Here is a 24406-nt window from a genome sequence, read left to right as displayed (position 1 = left end):
CCTATCAAAACAAAGAATATTACCATGATCCCAGAAAGTTCGCCCGTGCCCCTGCCCAGTCCCCGTTCAGAGGCAACTACTGTTCTGCTTTTTTTCCATCATAGATTATAGATTAGTTTTGCCTGTTTTAGAGCTTCAGACAAATGGAATCATATTGTGTATACTCTTTTTCTGTAAGGCTTCATTCACCCAGCATATGTTTTGAGATTCATCCATATTGTTGCATGGATCAGTAGTTGGTTCCTTTTAATCACTGAACAGTATTCCACTGTATAAGTACACTACAATTTGCTTATCCTTTCACCTACTGTTTGCTGTTTTCAAATGGGGTTGGGGAGAATCGTTGTCTTATTGTCTTCCAGGAAGGCCAGTTCTTGAACAAATAGAAAAAACAATGTACAAGAGAAATCTTTTTCAATAATTTTAATGAAGCAGATATTTGATATTTTCTTTCTTCAAAGCATCTGGCCATCCAGTGCCACTGGTCTCAGAGGCCAGCAGTTATTGGAGATGTCCTTCAAGTCTACAGTGGGTCTGAAGGGAGGGCTATTATCTTCTGTGAGACCAAAAAGAATGTAACTGAAATGGCCATGAATCCACACATAAAACAGGTAAGTCTTTTTTCATGCTTTCTCTAATTGAGATTATAGGTATGAATCACTGAGCAAAAAAAAAATCATGTCCTTTGTGGACTAGGTTTGATAGTCATTCTTGGAATTGAGTCTCATTCAGAAAGAATTTATAGCCAGCCTCTCATGATCTGTTACGTCAGGATAGAATTCTGTCCGTTTTCATCAGAAGTTTTCTTAAAACTTTGCAAATGTGATCTTGAAAATACAAAGAGTGAAACAAAATGAGTTTCTATGGGTAAGAGTGGGTAATATTTTAGAGTTGGGTATAAAAAGAATCGCAAATATTTATTGAATGAATGGATCAGAACACTAAATCCATGTGTTTTTTGCTGTTAACTTTTTATAGTAGAAAATTTCAAACTTATACAAGACATACACAGAAGTTGACAGTGCAATGATGTGTTCGTTTTCCAGCTGCAACAATTATCTTATTTCATCCAAATGCCCACTCATTTCTTGCTTCTGAAATTATTCTGAAGCAAACCGTAGATAACATGTTATTATGGCCATAAATATTTGGGTACGTATCTCTAATGGAAAAGCATTATTATTGTTTTTTTAAATTTATCCTTTTGGCTGCACCATGTGGCATGTGGGATCTTGGTTCCCCAGCCAGGGTTCGAACCCGTGCCCCCCTGTAGTGGAAGCGCGGGGTCTTAACCACTGGACTGCCAGGGAAGGCCAGGAAAGGGTTATTTTTTTAAAAACTCATAATACGGGCTTCCCTGGTGGCGCAGTGGTTGGGAACCTGCCTGCCAGTGCAGGGTACAAGGGTTCAAGCCTTGGTTCGGGAAGATCCCACATGCCGCAGAGCAACTAAGCCCATGCGCCACAGCTGCTGAGCCTGCGCTCTAGAGTCCGCGAGCCACAGCTGCTGGGCCTGCGTGCCACAGATACTGAGGCCCGTGCATCTAGAGCCAATGCTCCACAACGGGAGAGTCCACTGCAGTGAGAGGCCCGCGCACCGCAGCAAAGAGTAGCCCCGCTTGCCACAACTAGAGAAAGCCCACGCACAGCAACGAAGACCCAATGCAACCAAAAGTGAATAATAAATAAATTAAACAAACAAAAACACTCACAATACTGTTATGACATCTAAAAAATTAATAGTAATTAATATCTTCAAATCTAAATTAGTCTTCAGATTCTCAGTTGCCTCATACATGCTCTGTTTTCTGTAGTTTGTTATTTGGAACCTGGATCCAAATAAGAGTCGTTTTTTTTTTAATTAATTAATTTTTTTTGACTGTGTTGGGTCTTCGTTGCTGTGTGCAGTCTTTAGTTGCGGCGAGCGGGGGCTACTCTTCATTGCGGTGTGCGGGCTTCTCATCGTGGTGGCTTCTCTTGTTGTGGAGCACAGACTCTAGGCGTGTGCTCTTCAGTAGCTGTGGCATGCGGGCTCAGTAGCTGTGGCACACAGGTCAGTAGTTGTGGCTTGCAGGCTCTAGAGCGCAGTCTCAGTAGTTGTGGCTCACGGGCTTAGTTGCTCCGTGGCACGTGGGATCTTCCCGGATCAGGGCTCGAACTCGTGTCCCCTGCATTGGCAGGTGGATTCTTAATCACTGAGCCACCAGGGAAGCCCCAAGTAAGAGTCTTGTGTTGTGTGATTTCATTAAGTCTCTTCAATATATGGATTCTTCCATCTGTTTTTTTCTTGTAGTTCTTTTTATTATTGTTTAAGAAACCAAGTTTTCATAATCTAGAGTATTGCTTCCCTGTGATATCATTTAACATGCTCTTCTGTTTTCTGTATTTCCTATAAATTCAGGTTGGTTTGTTTGTGGCAAAATTATTTCATAGGCAGTGGTGCACTTCCATCAGGAGGTATATAATGTGTAGTTCTTTCTCTTTTTGTGATGTTAACATTCATTGATAATAACACCCTTGGTCCTTGTGTCAGTGTCTCTCCAGTTTTTTGTTGTTGTTGTCTGTCACTTGTTATCTAGAAGATTCCCAAGGAAGGGCTCATGGAAACAATATTCACTATTGATAATAGCTTGTTTGTAACTTTATACCTTAAAAATAATTTTGGATGGATATAACATTCTTGGTTCACATTTTCTTTCCTTCAGTATATTAAATATGTTTTTCCATTGGAATAAAGCATACTATAATAAAAAGTCTGATGCCAGTCTGATTTTTTTTTTCACCTTATAAGTGATTTGGTTTTTTGCCTGAATACAAAAGCTTTTTTCCTTTTTCTTTAAAAATCAGTAGTTTTACTAGAATATATTTTGGTGTTGTTCTTCTGAGTACACAGTGTACACAATTTGTAGTTTCAAATATATGTATTTTTTAATTGCAGCAAAATTTTCTTGAATCCTAATTTATTGATATTTGGTTTGTCTGATTGCTTTGGTTTTTCTCTTTAGGGACTCTTGTTATATGTATGTTGGCTCTTTTTTCCTCTATCCTTTGTCTCTTTATCTCAGATCTTTTTTATCTTTTTCTTTATTTCAGTTTTCAAAATTTTCAAAATTAAGGCATCATCTGTTGTGTTTAATCAGTCTTATATTTCTTCCAATATATTCTTCATTTATGAAAAGTCTTTGTCTTTTGTTTCTACTTCTTTTTTTTTTTAAAATAAATTTATTTATTTATTTTTGGCTGCATTGAGTCTTCGTTGCTGAGTGCGGGCTTTCTCTAGTTGTGGCGAGCAAGGGGTACTCTTCGTTGCGGTGTGCAGATTGCAGTGTCTTCTCTTGTTGCGGAGCACGGGCTCTAGGTACGCGGGCTTCAGTTGTTGTGGCTCGCGGACTCTAGAGCGCAGGCTCAGTAGTTGTGGCACACGGGCTTAGTTGCTCCGCGGCATATGGAATCTTCCCGGACCAGGGCTTGAACCCGTGTTCCCTGTGTTGGCAGGCGGACCCCCAACCACTGCGCCACCAGGGAAGCCCTGCCTCTCTTATTTTTGATAGTGTTTAAGGTACAGTCTACAAATTATATCTCAATAAAGCTGTTAGAAGAAATAAAGGTCTCCCACTTTCTGAGCTCTGGTTGATTTTCCCCTCACTTTTATCTGGGTCATCTCTTTCCTTTGTTTCTGGGATCCCTGGCATCCTCAGTTTGGATTCTGGGTCCAATAATTTCTCCTCAATGTGGGGGCACTTTGTCCTGGCAAGGGATCATTGGTTTGTTAGTTTTGAAGGTTCATGTGGGCCCAGGATGTTCCAGCCTCTTTCACACCTTACCTCTGTCTCACAGTTACCCTTGAATGTGCAGAAATTCTCCCAGTTTCAGCTGACTTTCTCAAATTGGCCCATTATACTTTCCAGGGAGTATCTGTTCTTAGGACTAGCAAGTCCCCCCCTCCCCTTCACCCCTAATACATACAGGTTTTGTCCCTACCTGCTCATATTTTGGAAACCATGAAAATACCTTGTCACTAAGTTTTGTCATAGATCTTTGTGGATTTTTTATTTTGTCATCCTAGTTGCCCTGTTTTATTTATTTATTTTTATTTTTGGCTGGGTTGGGTCTTTGCTGCTGCTGCACGTGGACTTTCTCTAGTTGCGGCGAGTGGGGGCTACTCTTCATTGAGGTGTGCAGGCTTCTCATTGCAGTGGCTTCTCGTTGCAGACCACAGGCTCTAGGCGCACGGGCTTCCATAGTTGTGTCATGTGGACTCAGTAGTTGTGGCTTGTGGGCTCTAGAGTGCAGGCTCAGTAGTTGTGGCTCACAGGCTTACTTGCTCTGCGGCATGTGGGATCTTCCCAGACCAGAGCTCCAACCGTGTCCCCTGCCTTGGCAGGCAGATGCTTAACAACTGCGCCACCAGGGAAGTCCTGCCCTGTTTGTTTTTATGTGAGAACTGGAGATTCAAAGACAGTGCAGCCACAATCTTCTCCAGTATCATTTTAACTAATTGTGTAACTTTAGCTTTGTATCCAGTAAAAACAGAGAGTCTAAATAGTGAAAGAATGTTGAAGAGTAGTTAATTTACCTTTCCTTTCTTTGCTTTAGAACACTCAGCAGCAGCTGTCTTGTAGAGCTATTGTTTTTTTCTTTTTTGTTTGTTTGTTTTTATAAATTTATTCATTCATTTATTTAATTTTTAGCTACATTGGTCCTTCGCTGCTGCACGCGGGTTTTCTCTAGTTGCTGAGAGCGGGGGCTACTCTTCGTTGTGGTGCGCGGACTTCTCATTGCAGTGGCTTCTCTCGTTGTGGAGCACAGGATCTAGGCTCATGGGCTTTAGTAGTTGTGGCACACGGGCTTCAGTAGTTGTGGCTCGTGGGCTCTAGAGCACAGGCTGAGTAGTTGTGGTGCAGGGGCTTAGTTGCTCCACAGCATGTGGGATCTTCCTGGACCAGGGCTCGAACCTGTGTCCCTCGCATTGGCAGGTGGATTCTTACCCACTTCAGCACCAAGGAAGTCCCTTACTTGTACTTTAAATATTGGCATTCCTCACAGTTCTAACCTCTGTAATTGTTTCTTCTCACTTAACATATTCTTTCTGAGCATAGTGATTAGTTGCAGTTTGGAGTCTGACGGATCAAGATTTTTTTTTCTTTTAACTTTTTTTTTTTTTTTAATATTTATCTATTTATTTGGCTGCACCGGGTCTTACTTGTGGCACGCAGGATCTTTTTTAGTTGTAGCATGTGAACTCTTAGTTGCAGCATGCGGGATCTAGTTCCCCGACCAGGGATCAAACCGGAGCCCCCTGCATTGGGAGTATGGAGTCTTAGCCGCTGGACCACCAGGGGAGTTCCCAGATCTGGATTTAAATCCTAGTTGTGTTACTTACTAGCTGTATAACCTTGGGCAAATAACTTCCTATTTCAGTGCCCCTGTTTCCTTTTTAAAAAGTGGTATTAGGGACTTCCCTGGTAGTCCAGTGGTAAAGAATTCGCCTTCCAGTGCAGGGGACACAGGTTCCATCCCTGGTCAGGGAACTAAGATCACACATGCTGTGGGGCAGCTAAGCCCGCGTGCCTCAATTACTGAGCTCACATGCCTCAACTAGAGAGCCCGCACACCGCAAACTACAGAGCCCACGCGCTCTGGAACCCACGTGCCACGGCTAGAGAAGAGAAAAACCTGCATGCCACAACTAGAGAGAAGCCCGTGTGCCGCAACGAAAGATCCCGCCTGCTGTAACTAAGACCTGACATAGCCATAAATTAATTAATAATAAATCTTTTTTAAAAAGTGGTATTAAAAATTTTTTCATACTTTTAAGACTTAAATTATCATTTAAAGTATTTAGTATAGTGCTTTTATAATAAGCAGTCAATAAGTGTAGAAATATAGAAGTACAGAGATGTGTATAGATAAATATATCTATCTAATCACTCCTGTGGTTCCAGTCATTGTGTATATGCTGATGATGTCCAAATCTTTTTCCAGGTTAGCTCTGTCTCCAGAATCTAGACTTGTGTTTATCATACTGGCCACAGACACCCTAACCCATTGTCTACCTAAAATTGAGTTTATTCTTTTATATGCTTATACCCACTGTCTCCAGCATTCCCTGTTGTTGAATGATACCCATAGTTCAAGCCAGAAATCTACATATCACCCTTGACTTCTCTTCCTTCCTTTTGCCATCCAGGTAACTACAAAGTATTTTAAGATGCTATTTCCTATGGTTTAAAGTGGTCCATTTCTTCCCTACTTCTGTTGCAGAAGCTCAAAATCTGGGAGTCATATATATGGTTCTTTCCCTTATACCTCATTTCTACTCCCTTCACCAAGTCCTCTCAATTTCATATACTAGTATTTATTTTTTTCTTTTTTCTTTTTTTTGGCTGTGTTGGGTCTTTGTTGCTGTGCACAGGCTTTCTCTAGTTGCGGCGAGCAGGGGCTACTCTTTGTGGTGGTGTGCGGTCTTCTCATTGCTCTTGTTGTGGAGCATGGGCTCTAGGCGCGCAGGCTTCAGTAGTTGCGGCACGTGGGCTCAGTAGTTGTGGCGCATGGGCTCTAGGGCACGTGGGCTTCAGTAGTTGTGCACGGACTTAGTTGCTCTGCAGCATGTGGGATCTTCCTGGACCAGGGATCGAACCTGTGTCCCCTGCATTGCCAGGTGGATTCTTAACCTCTGCGCCACCAGGGAAGTCCCTGCTAATAGTTCTTGAATTCATTTACTGCTTAGCCCCTACTTATCTTTCCAGCCTCATCTTATCACACTTCCCCCTTATTTCTGCACTCTCACCATACCTGCTATTTTTCCTGTCACCACAGGGCTCTTGAACTTGTAATCTGTCTTGCCTAGCAGCTCCCATCCTTCAGATATCAGTCCAGAGTACTTTTCTGTAAATTCTTCCTTGCCCCAAACTAGGTCAGGTTGTCCTCTTCTAAACGCCCTTTGCCTCTTAGACCCATGCATCTTGAGTTACACTTGTTGGCTAAATTTATTTGTGTGCCTAATTACTTGATTAATGTCCATTTCCTCGACCAGAGTATCAAGACGATGAGGACAGAGAAAGTTTTAATTTTTGTTTGCCATTTTATCCCTAGTACCTGATGTGTAGATTACCACATATTTGTTAAATGAATAAATGGTCATTGCCACTGCCTTGATGAGGCCACTGATATCTCTCCTGAATTTCTACAACAGTCTGCTATCTGAGTCTCCCTAGCTTTTGCCTTGCCCTTGTCTAATATATTCTATACATTGTAGCCAGAATATTCCTTATAGAATACAAATATGTTCATGAAAATTTTCTGCTTACAATTATTCAGTTGTTCCATATTGTCCTCAGGATAAAATTCATATTCCTTTTCAGTCTCATCTCTCACCACTTCTCCTTTTAACTCTGTGCTTCAGCAATACTCAAATATTTGTAGTTCGCCAGAAACATTAATTATGTGTGATATTTCTTCTTTCTGGAACTCCCTAACCTCCTCCTTTTTTTTTTTTTTTTTTTAACCTGACTACTAGTTCCTTATTATCTGTCAGGTCTCAGCTTCAGTGCTGCCTTCCCTTCACACTAGATTGAGTTAGGTTCCCCTCTTAGGTATTTCTATAGCACCCTACACCTTCTTATAGCACATATCATACTGTATTGAAAATACTTGTCAACTTGTCTGTCCCAGGGTCGTTTCTTTATGATTGTTCCAGAACCTGGCATAGTACCTGGAGCATAGCAAGTGCTCAGTGAATTCACTCATGAATGCATTATGCTTAGATGCTGCAGTTTAGATACTGTTGGAGTTAAATAATTGTTACAAACTTTTAACTTTTAATAGTGGCTAAGAATACTAGGAAATTTATTTGTAATACTAGGAAATTATTTGCAGCATACATGGAAGATCAACCCAGTATAAATTGGTTCAGCTTCACTGAAAATTACAGAAATGTAAATTAGAACAACATTGGGAAATCATTTTTGCCTATTAGGTTTACAAGGATTATAATGATTCATAGTTTACAGGTGGGCGGTGTATATATATATATATATATATATATATATATATATATATATATATATGGGGTAAGATGAAATAAACACTCATAGAATGTTGAAGAGTAAATGGGCGTAATTTATTCTTTTTAAATTGAAGAATAGTTGATTTACAATATTGTGTTAATTTCTGCTGTAAAGCAAAGTGACTCAGTTATACATGTTCTTTTTTATATTTTCCATTTTGGTTTATCCCGGGACATTGAATATAGTTCCCTGTGCTATACAGTAGGACCTTTTTGTCCATCCATTCTATATGAGATAGTTTGCATCTACTAACCCCAACCTCCCAATCCATCCCTCCCCCACCTCCCCTTCCCCTTGGCCACCACAAGTCTGTTCTTTATGTCTGTGAGTCTGGATTTTGTTTGTTTATTTACAACTTCTTTTTATAATATAGTTTTAATTTAATAGCAATAACTATTAAAATGTTAAATGTTCATAATTTTTGACCCAGAAATTCAACTTCTAGATATGTAACCTACTGAAATATACTAAGGGGGCTGCAGTTGTAAGTACAAGGTTATTCGTTGTAGCATTGTTTCTGAAGATGAAAGTTTGGATCCTACCCAAATCAGTAGGGTACTGCTAAAATAAATGATACTGGGAAGTCCCTGGCAGTCCGATGGTTAGGACTTGGCACTTTCACTGCCAGGGCCCAGGTTCAATCCCTGGTCAGGGAACTAAGATCCTGCAAGCTGTGTGGCATGGCCAAAAAAAAGATACTGCAGCCATATGAAGAAATCATGTATAATTTAAAAAAATTAAGTAGATGTATATCTATAGATGAAGAAGAATGGCTAAGATATAAAAGATTTATAAAGCAGGTTGTAAAACAGTACATATATAGTAAAACCCCATTTTTATAGGTGAATACATAAAATTGTATGCTAGGATTTGTGAGGGGTCTGTGTGTCTGTATGTATTTAAAAAATAATATGTGGGGCTTCCCTGGCGCAGTGGTTGAGTGTCCGCCTGCCGATGCAGGGGACACGGGTTCGTGCCCCGGTCCGGGAAGATCCCACATGCCGCGGAGCGGCTAGGCCCGTGAGCCATGGCCTCTGAGCCTGCGCGTCCGGAGCCTGTGCTCCGCAACGGGAGAGGCCACAACAGTGAGAGGCCCGCGTACCGCAAAAAAAAAAAAAAAAAATATGCGGAGGAATATTCACCAAACTGTTAGCAGTTAATTAGTAGGAGGCTGATATTAAGGGAAGCTTTTGCATTTTATGTTAAATGTTTTTCTGTAACGTTTGAGTTTTTAAAAACAATAAGCATGTATTTTTATAATTATCAGAAGGTAAGATTTAAAAACAACAGCAACAGAAAAGAGCACAGACTGTATGGTGTCTGGTGCTATGAATTGCAAATATGTGCTATACACTTATTTTTCCTTTTTTTTTTTTTTTTCAAATAGAATGCCCAGTGTTTACATGGCGATATTGCACAGTCACAAAGAGAAATTACACTGAAAGGCTTCAGAGAGGGTAGTTTTAAAGTTTTGGTGGCAACCAATGTGGCTGCCCGTGGTTTGGACATTCCTGAGGTTGACCTGGTGATTCAGAGTTCACCTCCACAGGTAGGAAATAAGATTTTTCCCCCCCAGTTTTATTGAAAAATAATAGACATACATCACTGTATAAGTTTAAGCCGTACAACATGATGGTTTGATTTACATATGTTGTGAATTGATTGCCACAATAGCTTCAGCTAACATCCATCTTCTCATGTAGGTATAAAAGAAGGAAAGAAAAAAAAGTGTTCTCTCTTTGTGAGGAAAACTCTTGTGCTTTACTCTCTTCACAACTTTCCTATACTATATCATATAGCAGTGTTAACTATAGTCATCATGTTGTACATTACACCCATAGTACTTATTGTTCAACTGGAAGTTTGTATCTTTTGACCACCTTCCTTCATTTCTCCCTCCCCCCATCCTCTGCTTCTGGTAGCCACAAGTCTGATCTCTGTTTCTATTTCAAAAGTATTCAACTTTTTTATTCATTCATCTGTTGATGGACACTTAAGTTGTTTTCATGTCTTGACTATTGTAAATAATGCTGCTGTGAACATGGGGGTGCAGATATCTTTTTGAATTAAGTGTTTTTGTTTCCTTTGGATATATACGCAGAAGTGGAATTGCTGGATCCTGTGGTAGTTCTATTTTTAATTTTTTGAGGATCCTCCATACTGTTTTCCATAGTGACTGTACCAATTTACAGTCCCACCAACAGTGCACAAAGTTATCTTTTCTCCACTTCCACAGCAGCATTCGTTATCTTTTGTCTTCTTGATGATGACAGTTCTAACAGGAATACGGTGATACCTCATTGTGTTTTTAATTTTCAAGGAAATGAGATTTGATTTGGAGAAAATAAGAACAGCTATATAAATTGCTGTTTTATTTTTAAGACATTGCTTATATATGAAAAATATGTTATCTTTTCTTGGTCTTAGCCATTTTTTGTTAGTGTGATGTTAAATTGATCAGAATCTGGTGCCTTTGCAAATTATTAACCTCTTTATTTGGATTTGAGGCATGGAATCATGCAAGAGAATTATAAAAAGTTGCCATGTAAAGAACCCTGGGATGGAGTGGATAAAAAGTTTTTAAATCCTATACCCTTTATTGCAGATGGGATGTTTCAACATCCCCCTTTGGGATATTGAAAAGAGCAACAGTATTGAAATAAAAATGTTATTATTGATAGTAGTAGTTTTGTTATTTTTCTTATTATTTGGATGCTGGAATGACTGTTTAATTTGCCAGATTTTTAAGAAGAGTTACCTCTTTTATTTTTAGGATGTTGAATCCTATATTCATCGCTCTGGGCGCACAGGTAGAGCTGGCCGGACAGGGATTTGCATATGTTTTTATCAACCAAGAGAAAGAGGTCAATTAAGATATGTGGAACAAAAAGCAGTAAGTAGAGTTAAATTATTTCAGGCTTATTATCTGAATGGTGCTGTAGAAAAGAGATCTTTTTGTATTTGTTCTCACAATTAGATCGTTATAACTTTTCTCAGTTTAAGCTGCATTTGGATGTGAAGCATGTGGAGAGCTAAATTTATATTAGCTGCAAGATCTTGTTTTAATACAGCTTTTATTGTGAAGACAGAAGAGCTGACTTTCTCATTTTTCCCTTGAACTTCTCCCTTGATACTAAAATCAGAAGTGCATTGTGATTTCAGTACCTCTTAGTCCAGTATTGTAAATGGATGAATGTGACATTGTGTTGGTGTAATAGTTAAGATTATGTCGAGTAATGGTACACTAACCAGTTTCTATAAGAAATTACACATTTTTTGTGGTCTGGAGTTTTTGTGGTATTTCACATTTTTCCTATTTTTATGATGGGTGTTTTCATACACTATTTCATATACTGTGTAAAATGAGGATAATAAGAAAAAAGTTGATTGATATAAAGAGCATCCTTTTCTTTTCTTTAAATCAGCTTTATTTTGCAACTGAAATTCCATGATTGTAACTAAGAGACAATTCAAAAACATTTTTTTTCTCTTTCTAGAATTTGTAATTGATGATTTATTAGAAAATCTTTTGATCTGCTAGAGCTTGGAAATCTTTAAGTCCAAGAAATGGAAATTCAACAAACTAGATTAATTTAGGAATTAATTGTAAAGACTTCCATTTTTCTTTAATGTAATTCTTTCATTTTCAGGGAATTACTTTTAAACGTGTAGGTGTTCCTTCTACAATGGATTTAGTTAAATCTAAAAGCATGGATGCCATCAGGTATGCTTTCTGACCTTGCTGAATGATTTTTTTCTTTTGTATTAGGCTATACATCTTTAAGCTCTCCTAGTTCACATATCAGAAAATTTAATCACCAGTTTTACCAGCAGATATTTAATTATATTAAAATACGAAAACGTTTCTCTCTTTTCCCATTCATTCTCTTATCTTTAATTTTTCCCCTTTGTCTTGACCCAGAAAATTTACTATTTTTAAACCATAGGTCTCTGGCTTGCGTTTCTTATGCTGCTGTTGATTTTTTCCGACCATCAGCTCAGAGACTGATAGAAGAGAAAGGGGCAGTGGATGCATTGGCTGCAGCATTAGCCCACATCTCTGGCGCATCAAGTTTTGAACCACGTTCTTTGATCACCTCCGATAAGGTAGAAGTCTGTGAGAAAATTGCATGTGGTTGAGAAGGATTAAAACTGAACCATAGATATGTCTCTATCTGGAGGGAAATATAGGACATCTTCACTTTGCACAGTACTTTGTTAACCGAAACTTGCATACCAGAACCTAGTCCTCATTTTGTTTGCCATGGAGCCATGCAAATCGAGAAGTAGACTCTGCAGCTAACACAACACCACTGCAAAGTAAGGATTGCTTGTATATGTGGAGGGTGTCTGTGTGTGTGTGTGTGTGCGCGCGCGCGTGCGTGTGTGTAAAAAACACCATCTGATCTGTCCCCCTGCCAGTTCAGTATCAGATGTCAAAACAAACCATACCCAGAGCCATATATTCCCATTATAAAGGTATATTTTACTCTCTATAATTAGTAAGTAATCTGTGGGATGATACTTTAGCACTGAGCAAATACCCTATCCCTAATAACCCACCAGATACTTCTCAAGAAAACATTTAAACCATACTTCTTAAGCAAATATGAAGATAGACTTTTAAAGCTAAGAAGTATATAAGAGGTAATTTAATCCCAACTTTTATCTAATAAAAGTATCCCTCTTTCGCAGATGGGTCATCTATCCTCTGATTAAATATCTTAGCAACAGGGTGTTAGTGGTTTGATATTTCTTTTATGGGTTAAACCAAAATCCGGTCTTTACCATGAATGTCCTGAAGGGTCTTCCCTTGCTACCTCTTTGGCCTCACCTCCTATCACTCTCCCCTTGCTTGTTTTCACTACCCTAACCTACTTGCTGATACTCAAACATAAACTTAATCCTACAAAAGGCCTTTACACTTATTTGTGCTGTTTTGAACGTTCTTTCCTTTTAATAACCTTGGCTCTCTCCTTCACTTCATTCAGGTTTCTACTCAGATACCACTGTGTCAGAGAAGTCTTTTCCTCATCACACTCTAAAATAGCTTACTCCTCCCTTTACTCTCTATTTTCATTTTCTTCCCCTGCTTTATTTTTTTTCATGATTCTTGTTACTATCTGACATTATATATATTTCCTTATTTGTTCACTGTCTCCTCTCCTACCATTATCCAGTGCCGCCATGCCAACCCCCTGCCACACACACACTAGAATGTAACCTCCATGAGACAAAGGACTATTTACTGCTGAATCTCTAGCACATAGAGCATCTCTGGCATATACATAGGGGGCACTCAAATATTTGTTAGATGACTGCCTCCCTATATCTTCTTCATGTTGATCCTTTTGTTGTCCAGTGAAGTTCTACAGAACAAGTAATTTTTGCTTATGTAATAGTCCTTCAGAAGTTTAAAGAGGTTTATGTCCTCTTGTTTTTCCACTCAAAGCTAACTTTGATTCCTTCAGCATTTCCTTAATTCTCCACTACCTTATCTTTTCTGGGATGCTGTAGTTTGTTTAATTTCCTCTTAAAAAACGATGGTTAGAATTAAATGTAGTCTTTACAGCAATGTATAGAAGAACGGTACTTTCAATTATCTATAAACATTAGTCTTCTATTAATATAGTTTCAAAGAAGTTGTTTTCTCAGCAGTCATGTTATACTATTGGCTCATAAGAAGTACATGGTTAAGTCAAAAAGGGCTGTCAAGTTAGAATGTCATTGTCCTGCTGCTGCTGCTTTTTTCCCAAACATAATGTGACTTTTATTCCTTAAGGGGTTTGTGACCATGACTCTGGAAAGCCCAGAAGAAATACAGGATGTTAGCTGTGCTTGGAAAGAACTTAACAGAAAGCTGAGTAGTAATGCTGTGTCCCAAATTACCAGAATGTGCCTCCTAAAAGGAAATATGGTAGGCTTTTCTAGACAACTGCCGTACGATTATAAAGACTAGCAGATTCTTTTTTTTTTTTTGAAGCCTAGTGGGATGTTCTCCATGTGTTAGTATATTTCCACTTGTAAATTTGGGGAGTTATTTAAGTAACTCATTCCTCTAGAAAGCTGTAAAGTCATTCTGCTTAATTTGACTAATATCCGAGTTTTCTAAGTTTCTTCCTTTGTATACATATTACATGTGGTTGTGTGTGTTTATTTTCTAAGGTTAAGTAACTTATAATTGCAACAGCTAAACAGCTCTATTTTTTAGAGAATACACAATATTGGTTTTTAAGTGGCCTGCTATTGATTGATAATGAGGATAATAAAGTGAATTAAGTATTTTCATAGAATTATGAAATAGCAAAGTTAAGACCATCTGTAATATAAGTGACTGATTTCTTCTAATGGTTTTGAGAAAAGATGTTACATTTATTCATCTCACTTGACAACATAGGTTCATTCTAGTCTATAATTTATTAGCCCATTTATTGGAAATAGTTATCTTTCTCAAATTTAATACTACTTACCTTGAAAAAAGATCAGTGGCAAGTATGAGACAAATATGCACATTCAGAAAAATTGTGGAGGGGAAGGAAAATATACCAAGGTCCTTAGGGCAAAGCTATATTTGAATATTAAACTAACTTGCAACTTATCAGCAACCAAAACCAAAGAGGAAGCATCTTAGGTTACTTCATTCTCGGTACTGATAAACATTTCAGCACTTGATGAGAGAAAGTTTCTGGCACTACATTTTTAAAGGAGTTTATTAGATGGGTCATTTTACAAGGGACATGGAACATTATAGTGTCTACAAAAACTTTTCTAGAGAATACTGTAGATTCTCAGTAGTAGTCAGTTCTTATTAGATACTGGTTTACTCTTAGATTTAGGAAGTACAATTAGCAGCCATTCTGTGTCATGCATTATTATATATTAGCTGGTTTAGTCGTATAGGCAATCATGGGACAAGCTTAATCTTTTTTTAGCTAATACAAGATTACAAGCAGATATTTTAAAAAATCAACTCATATGCATCTAAATAAAAATTTTTTCATTTTGCTTTTAGGGTGTTTGCTTTGATGTTCCCACAACTGAGTCAGAAAGGTTACAGGTATTTAAATTTTATTTTTAAATAAATTATTTATTTTATTTTTGGCTGCATTGGGTCTTCGTTGCTGCACATGGGCTTTCTCCAGTTGCATTGAGCAGGGGCTGCACTTTGCTGCAGTGCGTGGGCTTCTCATTGCAGTGGCTTCTCTTGTTGCAGAGCACGGGCTCGAGGGTGCGTGGGCTTCAGTAGTTGTGGCTCGCGGGCTTAGTTGCTCCACAGCATGTGGGATCTTCCTGGACAAGGGCTCGAACCGTGTCCCTTGCATTGGCAGGCGGATTCTTAACCAGTGCGCCACCAGGGAAGCCTGGTATTTAAAAACTTTTGTCTGTTAAATAGTTAAGTATGTTTCTCTAAAAGATAGGGATTAAAAATAACATAGTCATAATATCATTATGACATTGATTGAGGCTAAATGCCTAGATCATTTAACAATTCCTTAATAAAATAATAATAAATAATAAATATCCAGTCTGTATCATAACTTAAAACATTTAAAAATTATGAATAATTTCAAACGTGAAAAAATAGAATTGCATACTGAATCCTCATGTACCCATCACCCACCTTCCACAGTTATCAACTCATGGCCAATTGTGTTTCATGTCTACTTCCAGCCACTTCCCCACTCTCTCCTGTATTCTTTTGAAACAAATTCTAGGAAGTCTGTCATTTCAACCATAAATATTGCTATATACCTAAAATATTAAAAACACTTTCCAAAAACACAATCGTAATACCATAACTAAACCCCCCAAAATAATAATTCCTCAATATTATCCAATTTTCTGTTTAAATTTTCCCTCTGTCTCCTACATCTTTTTAAATATAAGGAGGTCCATAAGGTTCATACATTGTAATTTTATGTTTGTCTCGTTTACTTTATAGGTTCTCCTTCCTTTCTCTCTTTCTTTAAAAAAATTTTCCTTGTATTTTATCTGTTGAAGAAAGAGATTGTCCACTAGATTCCTACACTGTGGAATTTGTCTGTTACATCCCTGTGCATATTTATATACATATTTTGAAACAAGAATGGGAGTATTTGGTTTTTAAAGTCTTTTTACAAATTCAGAATATATTGTAAACACACTTCTTTGTCAACTGTATAGTTACTTGTTTTTATTGGCTTCCTGGCATTTGGCCACCTGGGTGGCCAACTTAATGTCCTATTTTCTGACATTTAGATTATTTCTAATACTAATATTCTGTTATAAACAGGTCAGCCTTAAATGTTGGCATAGCTAACTCTTTATGCATTGCCATGTTTGTCTCTTTAAGATGAACTTCTTAAGATGTCTGCTTGGCCAAAAGGTGTGTGTATTTTTAGGGCTTTGGTCATATATTGCCACCAGTGGTGTATGTGGCTGTTTGTCTCTGCTCACTATTACCTGAAGGTATTTTAATATTAACTTGCCTTGGCAACTCATGATCACAATGAAAAACAGTTAATGTAGCAGGATATGACATACCGATGCTCTTATGAGCTACAATGATTTTTTTTTTTTTTTTTTTTTTACGGGGCTCTCACCCTGGCGGCCTCTCCCTCTGCGGAGCACAGGCTCCAGACGCGCAGGCTCAGTAGCCGTGGCCCACGGGCCCAGCTGCTCCGCGGCATGTGGGATCCTCCCAGACCGGGGCATGAACCCACGTCCCCTGCATTGGCAGGCAGACTCCCAACCACTGCGCCACCAGGGAAGCCCCTGCAATGATTTTTATATCTTGAGTTGTTTACCCCGATACCAAATTGTTTCCAATGGCTACATTTTTTAGTCCCTGGCTGGTGTTGACAGATTTTTAATCTCAGCTCACACTCCTTGCTTCTGTCAATGTATCTGCTGAAAGCAATGTACTACTTATTAGTGACTTATTCGTTTTGTGCTGAGAAACTGGTGCTCTCTTTTAGAATGTATAAACTGAGTAGGAATTTAGAGTCCCAAAATCAGCCTGAAAATTTCTCCTGAGACTAAAACTTAACTTCTAGAAACTTTTTTTTTGGTGGGGGGGGCCACTGGGGAGGGGAACAAAGCTTTGTATTGTTATGTTAAATTTGAGATTTAAATTTTAACAGGATCGATTTTTTTCATTTTTAATGACATTTATTTTCTTTCTAATTTTACAAGCAGTACATGTTTATCGCACACAACTAGAAACACATGGAAGAATAAAGTAAAAAACAACAAGCACTCATAATCCTCACCCCCCAGAGATAACCACTGTTAGCATTTTGAAGAATTTCCTCCCATTGTCTGCATTTTTAAAAAAATTGAAGTATAATTGACCTACAAAACTGTGTTAGTACCAGATATACAATATAGTGATTCAATATTTCTATATATTACAAAATGATCGCTGTGATAAGTCTAGTTACTGTCACTGTTCAAAGATAATACAATGTAATTGACTCTGTTCCCCATGCTGTACATTTCATCCTTGTGATTAATTTATTTTGTAACTAGAAGTTTGTACTTCTTGATCTCTCTTATGTGTTTCACTCATACCCCCATCTCCCTCTCCTCTGGCAGCCACGTGTTTGTTCTCTGTATCTGAGTCTGTTTCTGTTTTGTTTGTTCATAAAACTTAGAAACTTTAGTGAATGAGCTTTGAATATGTTTTTGTTTTCTGGTCTTCTGTTTTGTTCTAGATACTTTGAACTTAATGGCTAGATGGCCTTTAGCTAATGGATATGAAAAGAGTCTCCTATATTCACGTGTTTGCTTATGGTTTCTATTTTGCATTTATATTAATCCTGTAAATTATCCCAACAGGCAGAGTGGCATGATTCAGACTGGGTACTCTCAGTGCCAGCCAAGTTGCCTGAAATTGAAGAATATTATGATGGAAGCACATCTTCTAATTCCAGACAGAGGAGTGGCTGGTCAAGTGGCCGGTCAGGCCGGTCGGGCCGGTCAGGTGGTCGATCTGGTGGCCGGTCAGGTAGACAGAGTCGACAGGGGAGTCGGTCAGGAAGTCGACAAGATGGTAGAAGACGAAGTGGGAACAGAAATCGGTCAAGAAGCGGGGGCCGCAAACGGAGTTTTGACTGGGATAGTTAATCTACCAGTGTGAGCTTGCCTATTTCTGCCTAATCATGTACATTATCCACCAAAAATTAGGTCATCATAGTTGAGGTCTGTGTCTGCTTTTGGCAAAGAAGTTGGTTGTATTTTTTTAAAAAGTATTTCACAAGAATGGTTGTAAACAAATCTACTTATCCAGTTATACCTTTGAATAAAAAAACCTCCTTTTATTGTCTCTTTTCACTGTGCATTAAGAATTTTCTCAATGTAATCTTTTAAAATTTCTTCTAAAATGTGGCAGTTAAGTCAATCTTAAGGTTACTTGCATTTTACAAAATGTGGTGTGTCTGTATTCAGATCACTTCTTCCATAGGATATATGGTAGAAAATAAGAAATCCCTTCTACATTAAAGGGCTGTATAGATTGGTGACATGATTGGTTAGATGTAACATTTTAGATTTTAGATAAAGTTAATTAAAAGGTGTGCAAGCAGTGCATACTCAATAATTTATTCAACAGGTATGGGTTGAATGTCTTCTATGTGCCCATCACTATCCTAGTCCCTAGGGACATAGTAGTGAATAAGGCATGGTCACTATCTTCAAGGAACTTACAGTCTAAAGAAGCAATTATGGTTGAGATTAACACCTAATATTTAGGATGAAAGTAGGTATGGAATGCTAAGGATCTAGTTGGGGTGCACCTCACCAGCCTTAGGAGTCAGGCTTTTAGAAGAAGTGATACCCAAAAGGAGATGTAAAGCAGAAGTATAAGTTGATCTAGCCAGTTTAGAAGGGAGAGAGGGTTTGCAGTCAGAACAGTACAGGCACACCTTGTTTTATTGCATTTCGCAGATACTGTATATTTTACAAATGGAAGATTTGTGGCAGTCCTGTGTTGAACAAGTCTATTGGTCCCATTTTTCTGACAGCATTATTTTTTAATTAAGGTATGTACATTGTTCTTTCAGAGATAATGCTATTATACACTTAATAGACTCTGGTATTGTGTAAACATAACTTTTATATGCACTGGGAAACCAGAAAATTTGTGTGACTCACTTTATTGCAGTATTTGCTTTATTGTGGTGTCTGGAACTGAACCTGTAATATTTCCAAGGGATGCCTGTATATGCAGAGGCCCAGAGGCAAAGAATAGCACTGTAAGTCTGAGGATCTCCAAATAGTTCAGTATGGCGTGCATGTGATGGAGGACAGGAATAAGAGAAGGAATTAGGGACCAGACTTTAAAGGTCCTATGTGCATTTATAAGGGGTTGAAATGTTTTCTTGAAGGCAATGGGGAATCATTAAAGAGTTTACAGTAAGGAGTAATGATGAGATTTGTGTTTTAGAAAGATTACTGAGGAGGTTGGATTGCAGAAGGGCCAGACTGGAGACTAGTAGCCCTCTTAAGATGCTGTCAGGGTAATCCAAGGTAGAGGTGATGGCGGTCTGCACTAATGATAGGTAACATATTTTGAGTAATGAGAACTGAGGCACTTGAGACGTTGTTGCTTGTGTAGAATCACACAGCTGGATAATATATAGTGGAGTGAGGATTTGAACCAAGTCTAGCTTCTGAACCAGTGCTCTTAACCACTGTGCTACATAGTGGCAATGGACTTTGAGGAACATGGATAGATTTCAGAGGTTTTTAGGAAATGGAATTGTTAGGACTTAGTGCTTTGAATTGGAAGATAAGAGAGGCAGAAGAATAAAACCTAGGCTTGTCACTGAGATAGGTACTAGAACAAAGCAAGAAGAGTTATGGGGAGAGAGTGGGAATATGATTAGTTCAGGATTAGATGTATTTTAATATTGAGTAGTCCATGAGATATAGCAGAGGAGATAAACAGTAGGCGGTTGGATTTATAGGTCTGAAGCAGGAGAGAGATCTGTTCTAAAGATTTGGGAATAATAAACAAAAAATGGTAATTGTAGTTAAGTTAGTAGATGAGATGATCCAGGGAAAGTATAGTGAGGTAAGAGGGCTGAAAAGAACCCCGAGGCACACCAACATACTTAACTGCATAGCAGAGGAAAGGGGATCCCACTGAGAAGGGATGACAAGAAGAGGGCATAAAGCCCAGAAGTACAAGGCTTTCAAAGGAACCAGAAGACAAGTCTGAAATGGCCCTTGGATTTGGCAAAAAGACATTGACATGGGGAGCAACCATATATATATATATTTTTTAATTTATTTATTTATCTTTGGCTGTACTGGGTCTTCGTTTCTGTGCGAGGGCTTTCTCTAGTTGTGGCGAGCGGAGGCCACTCTTCATCGCAGTGCGTGGGCCTCTCACTATCACGGTCTCTCGTTGTGGAGCACAAGCTGCAGAGGCGCAGGCTCAGTAGTTGTGGCTCACAGGCCCAGTTGCTCCGCGGCATATGGGATCTTCCCAGACCAGGGCTCGAACCCGTGTCCCCTGCACTGGCAGGCAGACTCTCAATCACTGCGCCACCAGGGAAGCCCCGGGAGCAACCATATTAATAGAGTATTGAGAGTAGAAGCTATTTAACTGTGGCTTAAGCAGGAAATGGGAGATAAAGCAGTAGGGACAACAAACATGAACACGTCTTCCAGAAATTTGGCTGTGAATTCAAGGGAAGAATAAGCTAAAGCTGGACGTAGAAGAAAGGATATGAAATTGCAGTGAGAATTTTGTGTTGGTGAGGTGGAGAGATGAGGGAAATCGGAGCATGGTGAAATACTAATATGGGAGGGAGCCAGAAAGGAGGCAGGAGGAGACAGAATGAATGTATGATGGAGCAAAATCCCTATGAGGACCCAGACAGATGAGCTCAAGCACACTCTGGAGATTTTAGCCTTAGATGGTAGAAGCACATCTCTAACATTTTGTCAGAGGAAAGTATGATTATCATGTAGGTGTTTGCAGGTATTAAGGTAAAAAGTTGAGGGAGTGCCTGCCTGATGTCTTCTGTTTTTTTTTTTCCCTGTGGTATTTTTGCATGGTCATCCACTGAAGGTGAAGAGGGAAGTAGTACGCTAGGAGATTTGAGGAGAGTGGAGAAATGCTCAGGTATTGACTACAGAACATGATGAAGAACTCCTCAGGCAAACTAGGGGTCACAGCTGAGGTGAGAGACTGAATTTGTAGTGGCATTAGTCAGAGTGATTATGTGATTTCCTATGACAACCCTCAGCATCGAGTTGTAGGAGTGGAGATGGGAGACAGTTGATTGAGGATTGGGGTTTTGCTCTGTAAGATGAAAGGATGACAAGGTGAAGATGTTAAGGACTCAGCAAAAGTGATTAGAGTAATGGTCCAAGGAATCTAGACTGCTTAGGGATTGAAGTGGAGATGGGGTTGATAGCAGGGAGGACGTAGAACGGGCATGGGAGTGAAGGTCAGTGAGGGCTGACTGAATTTGAGATTTCAAAAGTGGAGCAGTTGAGGAGAAGACAATTGCAGAGTATGGTGGTAGGCCTGTTGGGGGCAAAGGTTATTTCAGTTGAGGTGGTCAAAGAACTGAGAAGCCAGTGTTATGTGGATGGTTTTCATGGACAGTGAAGTCCTCTCGAATGAAGACAAACAAGGACTGAGGAGGGAGAGGAAGACTAACCCAGGTGCCAAAATACCAGGAAGTGGTGGAGGTTGGTAAATTACCTGAATTAGCAGGGGGGAAAGGTGAGATTACCACAGATTTTCAAAGGGACCAGGGCGTTTATGTGAAAGTCAAGGAGTAATAATCAGGAAGCTTTGAGGAAGAGAGGAGGACACCAGTGTATATTGAATGTGAGGGGATAAGCAACATATGTATGAGAAAGCTATATGGGAGTATTTTCCAGTAAGAGCCAGATTTTAGTTAAACCAAGGAGGGAAGAAGGACTCTCAGTGCTGGATTGAGAAAGGGGTGAGTTTTGATTATAGGCAGTGGGATTCCAGATAGCTATGACTGGGAGGAGGGGATCTCAGTTGCCTCTGCATCTGAGTAAATGTGAGCTCTGTATTTATACCCAAGATGGAATAGGGGCTCCATTCCTACTGAGGTGCTTGGTTCACCAGCACCTACTGCAGGTGCTGTGTTCCTACGAGGAGCCAGGCACTATGTTTGGGATATAAAGGTGAATAAGGAGTTCTCAGTCTCTGCCCTTGAGAGCTCAGAATCTAGTGAAATAGATGGACACGTAAACCTAGGTCCATGGCAGTGACTAAGTGTGATGATTTGAGAGCTCTGAACAAGGAAGCCTAGCTCACCCCAGGAATGCGGGTGGGAGTTCAGAGAAAGCTTTTGGGCCATGATGACTGAATGTGAATTAAGTGAGGTAAAAGAGACAGAAGTGGGAACGTGCATCCAGGCAAAGGCACAGAATAGCTAATAAAACACAGCCTATGTATGGCGAACTGTAAGTAGCTCTTGTTGCCAGGATCTTAACTATGAGGAAAGCAGTGGTGAGAACACGACAAGTGTCATATCTTGTTGTGTGTGTGTGTTTTTTAAGTGTCATATCTTGGAAGGCTTCATAGGCCTTGTTTTGGACAGCCACTGAAGGGTTTCAGGGAGGAGAGTGAAAAAGATAAGCATGTAGGCAAATGCCAGCAAGGGGGAGGATGGATTTAAGGGGTCCTCCTGCTAAAGGCTGGCTTCCCTATTAGCAAGGAAAGGGAGACAGATCCTAAGAAGATAAAATACCTTTCCATGTCTCCTGAAAGAAGGAGGGGGCAGGGCAAATTCCTCATCAAATTCTCAGCTTTGGGCTGCATTCAGCCACTTATATTTACTCTGCTCCTTCTTCACAGAGCCCAGCAACTTCATGGCTCCACCTTTTGGCTATTCAGAGCCTTCTGTTTAGTACTCTGTACCCTAATGTTGTGGTCCCTTAATATCTACTTGAACTTGAATCTATTACCCTGATCTTCAGCTTTTGAATTTGTAAATAATATGTTTTATTCCCTTCAGCATTATAAATCTGAATAATAAATTCACATTTAGGTGTGAATGTCTGAGAGCCTTCTCTCACATTATTTTTGTTTTGTATAATTTGGGAGTAGTGCTTAATAGTCATTTTTAAAAAACTATATTCCCTTTCTTTTTAACAATTTTTAAAATTTTTATTTATTTATTTTTGGCTGCGTTGGGTCTTTGTTGCTGAGCGCAGGCTTTCTCTAGTTATGGCGAGCGAGGGCTACTCTTCGTTGTGGTGTGCGGGCTTCTCATTGCAGTGGCTTCTCTTGTTGCGGAGCACGGGCTCTAGGCGCGCAGGCTTCAGTAGTTGTGGCTCACGGGCTCTAGAGCGCAGGCTCAGTAATTGTGGTGCATGGGCTTAGTTGCTCCGCGGCATGTCGGATCTTCCAGGACCAGGGATCGAACCCATGTCCCCTGCATTGGCAGGCGGATTCTTAACCACTGCGCCACTGGGGAAGTCCCAAAACTATACTCCTTTTAAAAAATATTATAATAGTAATATATGTCCATTGTTGAAAATTTGAAAAAATAGAGAAGCAAATGGAAGAAAATGAAAACCACCTATAATACCTCTCTCAGAGATAATACCTCTCTCAGAGATAATTACTGCTAACATATTGTGGTATAGACTTTTGAATTCACTGTGTGTGTATACAAACTTTTTGAAATAGAAATTCTCCCAATTTTATGAAAACATATTACATCATCTACATCAGAGGAAACTGGTCTGGCAGAATCAATATTCAAGAAGTACTTCCAGTTTCCTATCAAATGGATATAAGACCCATATATTCTACTTGTTACTGAATTTTGTACTGATGATTAGATTAAATACAGTAATTTGGCCACCTTTGAGCCAGAAAGGGCCTTTCGCATGTTTCCTCTTGGAATTTTGGCCTTGTGCCTATGTGCAGGTATGTTACAAAGGAATTTATATACTTTATAAGCCTTGACAAAAATTTTCCATTTAGTACCATTTTGGGCTTACCCTGTTGCTGAACATTTGTTGGTAATAAAAATGTCCCCGGGGCTTCCCTGGTGGCGCAGTGGTTGAGAGTCGGTCTGCCTATGCAGGGGACACGGGTTCGTGCCCCGGTACGGGAGGATACCACATTCCGCGGAGCGGCTGGGCCCGTGAGCCATGGCCACTGAGCCTGCGCGTCCGGAGCCTGTGCTCCACAACGGGAGAGGCCACAACAGTGAGAGGCCCGCGTACTGCAAAAAAAAAAAAAAAGAAAAATAAAATGTCCATGTACTGTGTACAGCCATATCATATACTGCAGTATCACATAATTTTGTGGTTTATTAACCAGACTGCAGGTTCCTAACTGCTTTC

The 24406-nt window shown here is 39.4% G+C and overlaps 1 protein-coding gene across 2 annotated transcripts in view; it reads left to right on the top strand.

Annotated features, from left to right (window-relative positions):
- DDX50 (DExD-box helicase 50) overlaps positions 1 to 18379 on the top strand; it is a 32572-nt gene extending 14193 nt beyond the window's left edge. Inside the window, exons 8-15 of one of the 2 annotated variants that reach the window (XM_027130073.1) lie at positions 462 to 611; positions 9456 to 9617; positions 10842 to 10961; positions 11719 to 11792; positions 12016 to 12175; positions 13851 to 13985; positions 15081 to 15125; positions 17888 to 18379. In XM_027130073.1, coding sequence (XP_026985874.1) covers positions 462 to 611; positions 9456 to 9617; positions 10842 to 10961; positions 11719 to 11792; positions 12016 to 12175; positions 13851 to 13985; positions 15081 to 15125; positions 17888 to 18175 — 1134 coding nt within the window. In that variant the 3' untranslated portion in view covers positions 18176 to 18379. The remainder of the gene's footprint in view (positions 1 to 461; positions 612 to 9455; positions 9618 to 10841; positions 10962 to 11718; positions 11793 to 12015; positions 12176 to 13850; positions 13986 to 15080; positions 15126 to 17887) is intronic. The other variant, XM_027130074.1, reaches the window with a different exon arrangement.
- Positions 18380 to 24406: the final 6027 nt, after the last annotated feature.

The sequence above is a fragment of the Aethalodelphis obliquidens genome, unplaced genomic scaffold, assembly GCF_003676395.1.
Source record: "Aethalodelphis obliquidens isolate GAN/ISIS:26980383/991018 unplaced genomic scaffold, ASM367639v1 scaffold37, whole genome shotgun sequence".
In the NCBI taxonomy this organism is placed as follows: Eukaryota; Metazoa; Chordata; class Mammalia; order Artiodactyla; family Delphinidae; genus Aethalodelphis; species Aethalodelphis obliquidens.
This window is presented reverse-complemented; position numbering and strand designations above follow the sequence as displayed.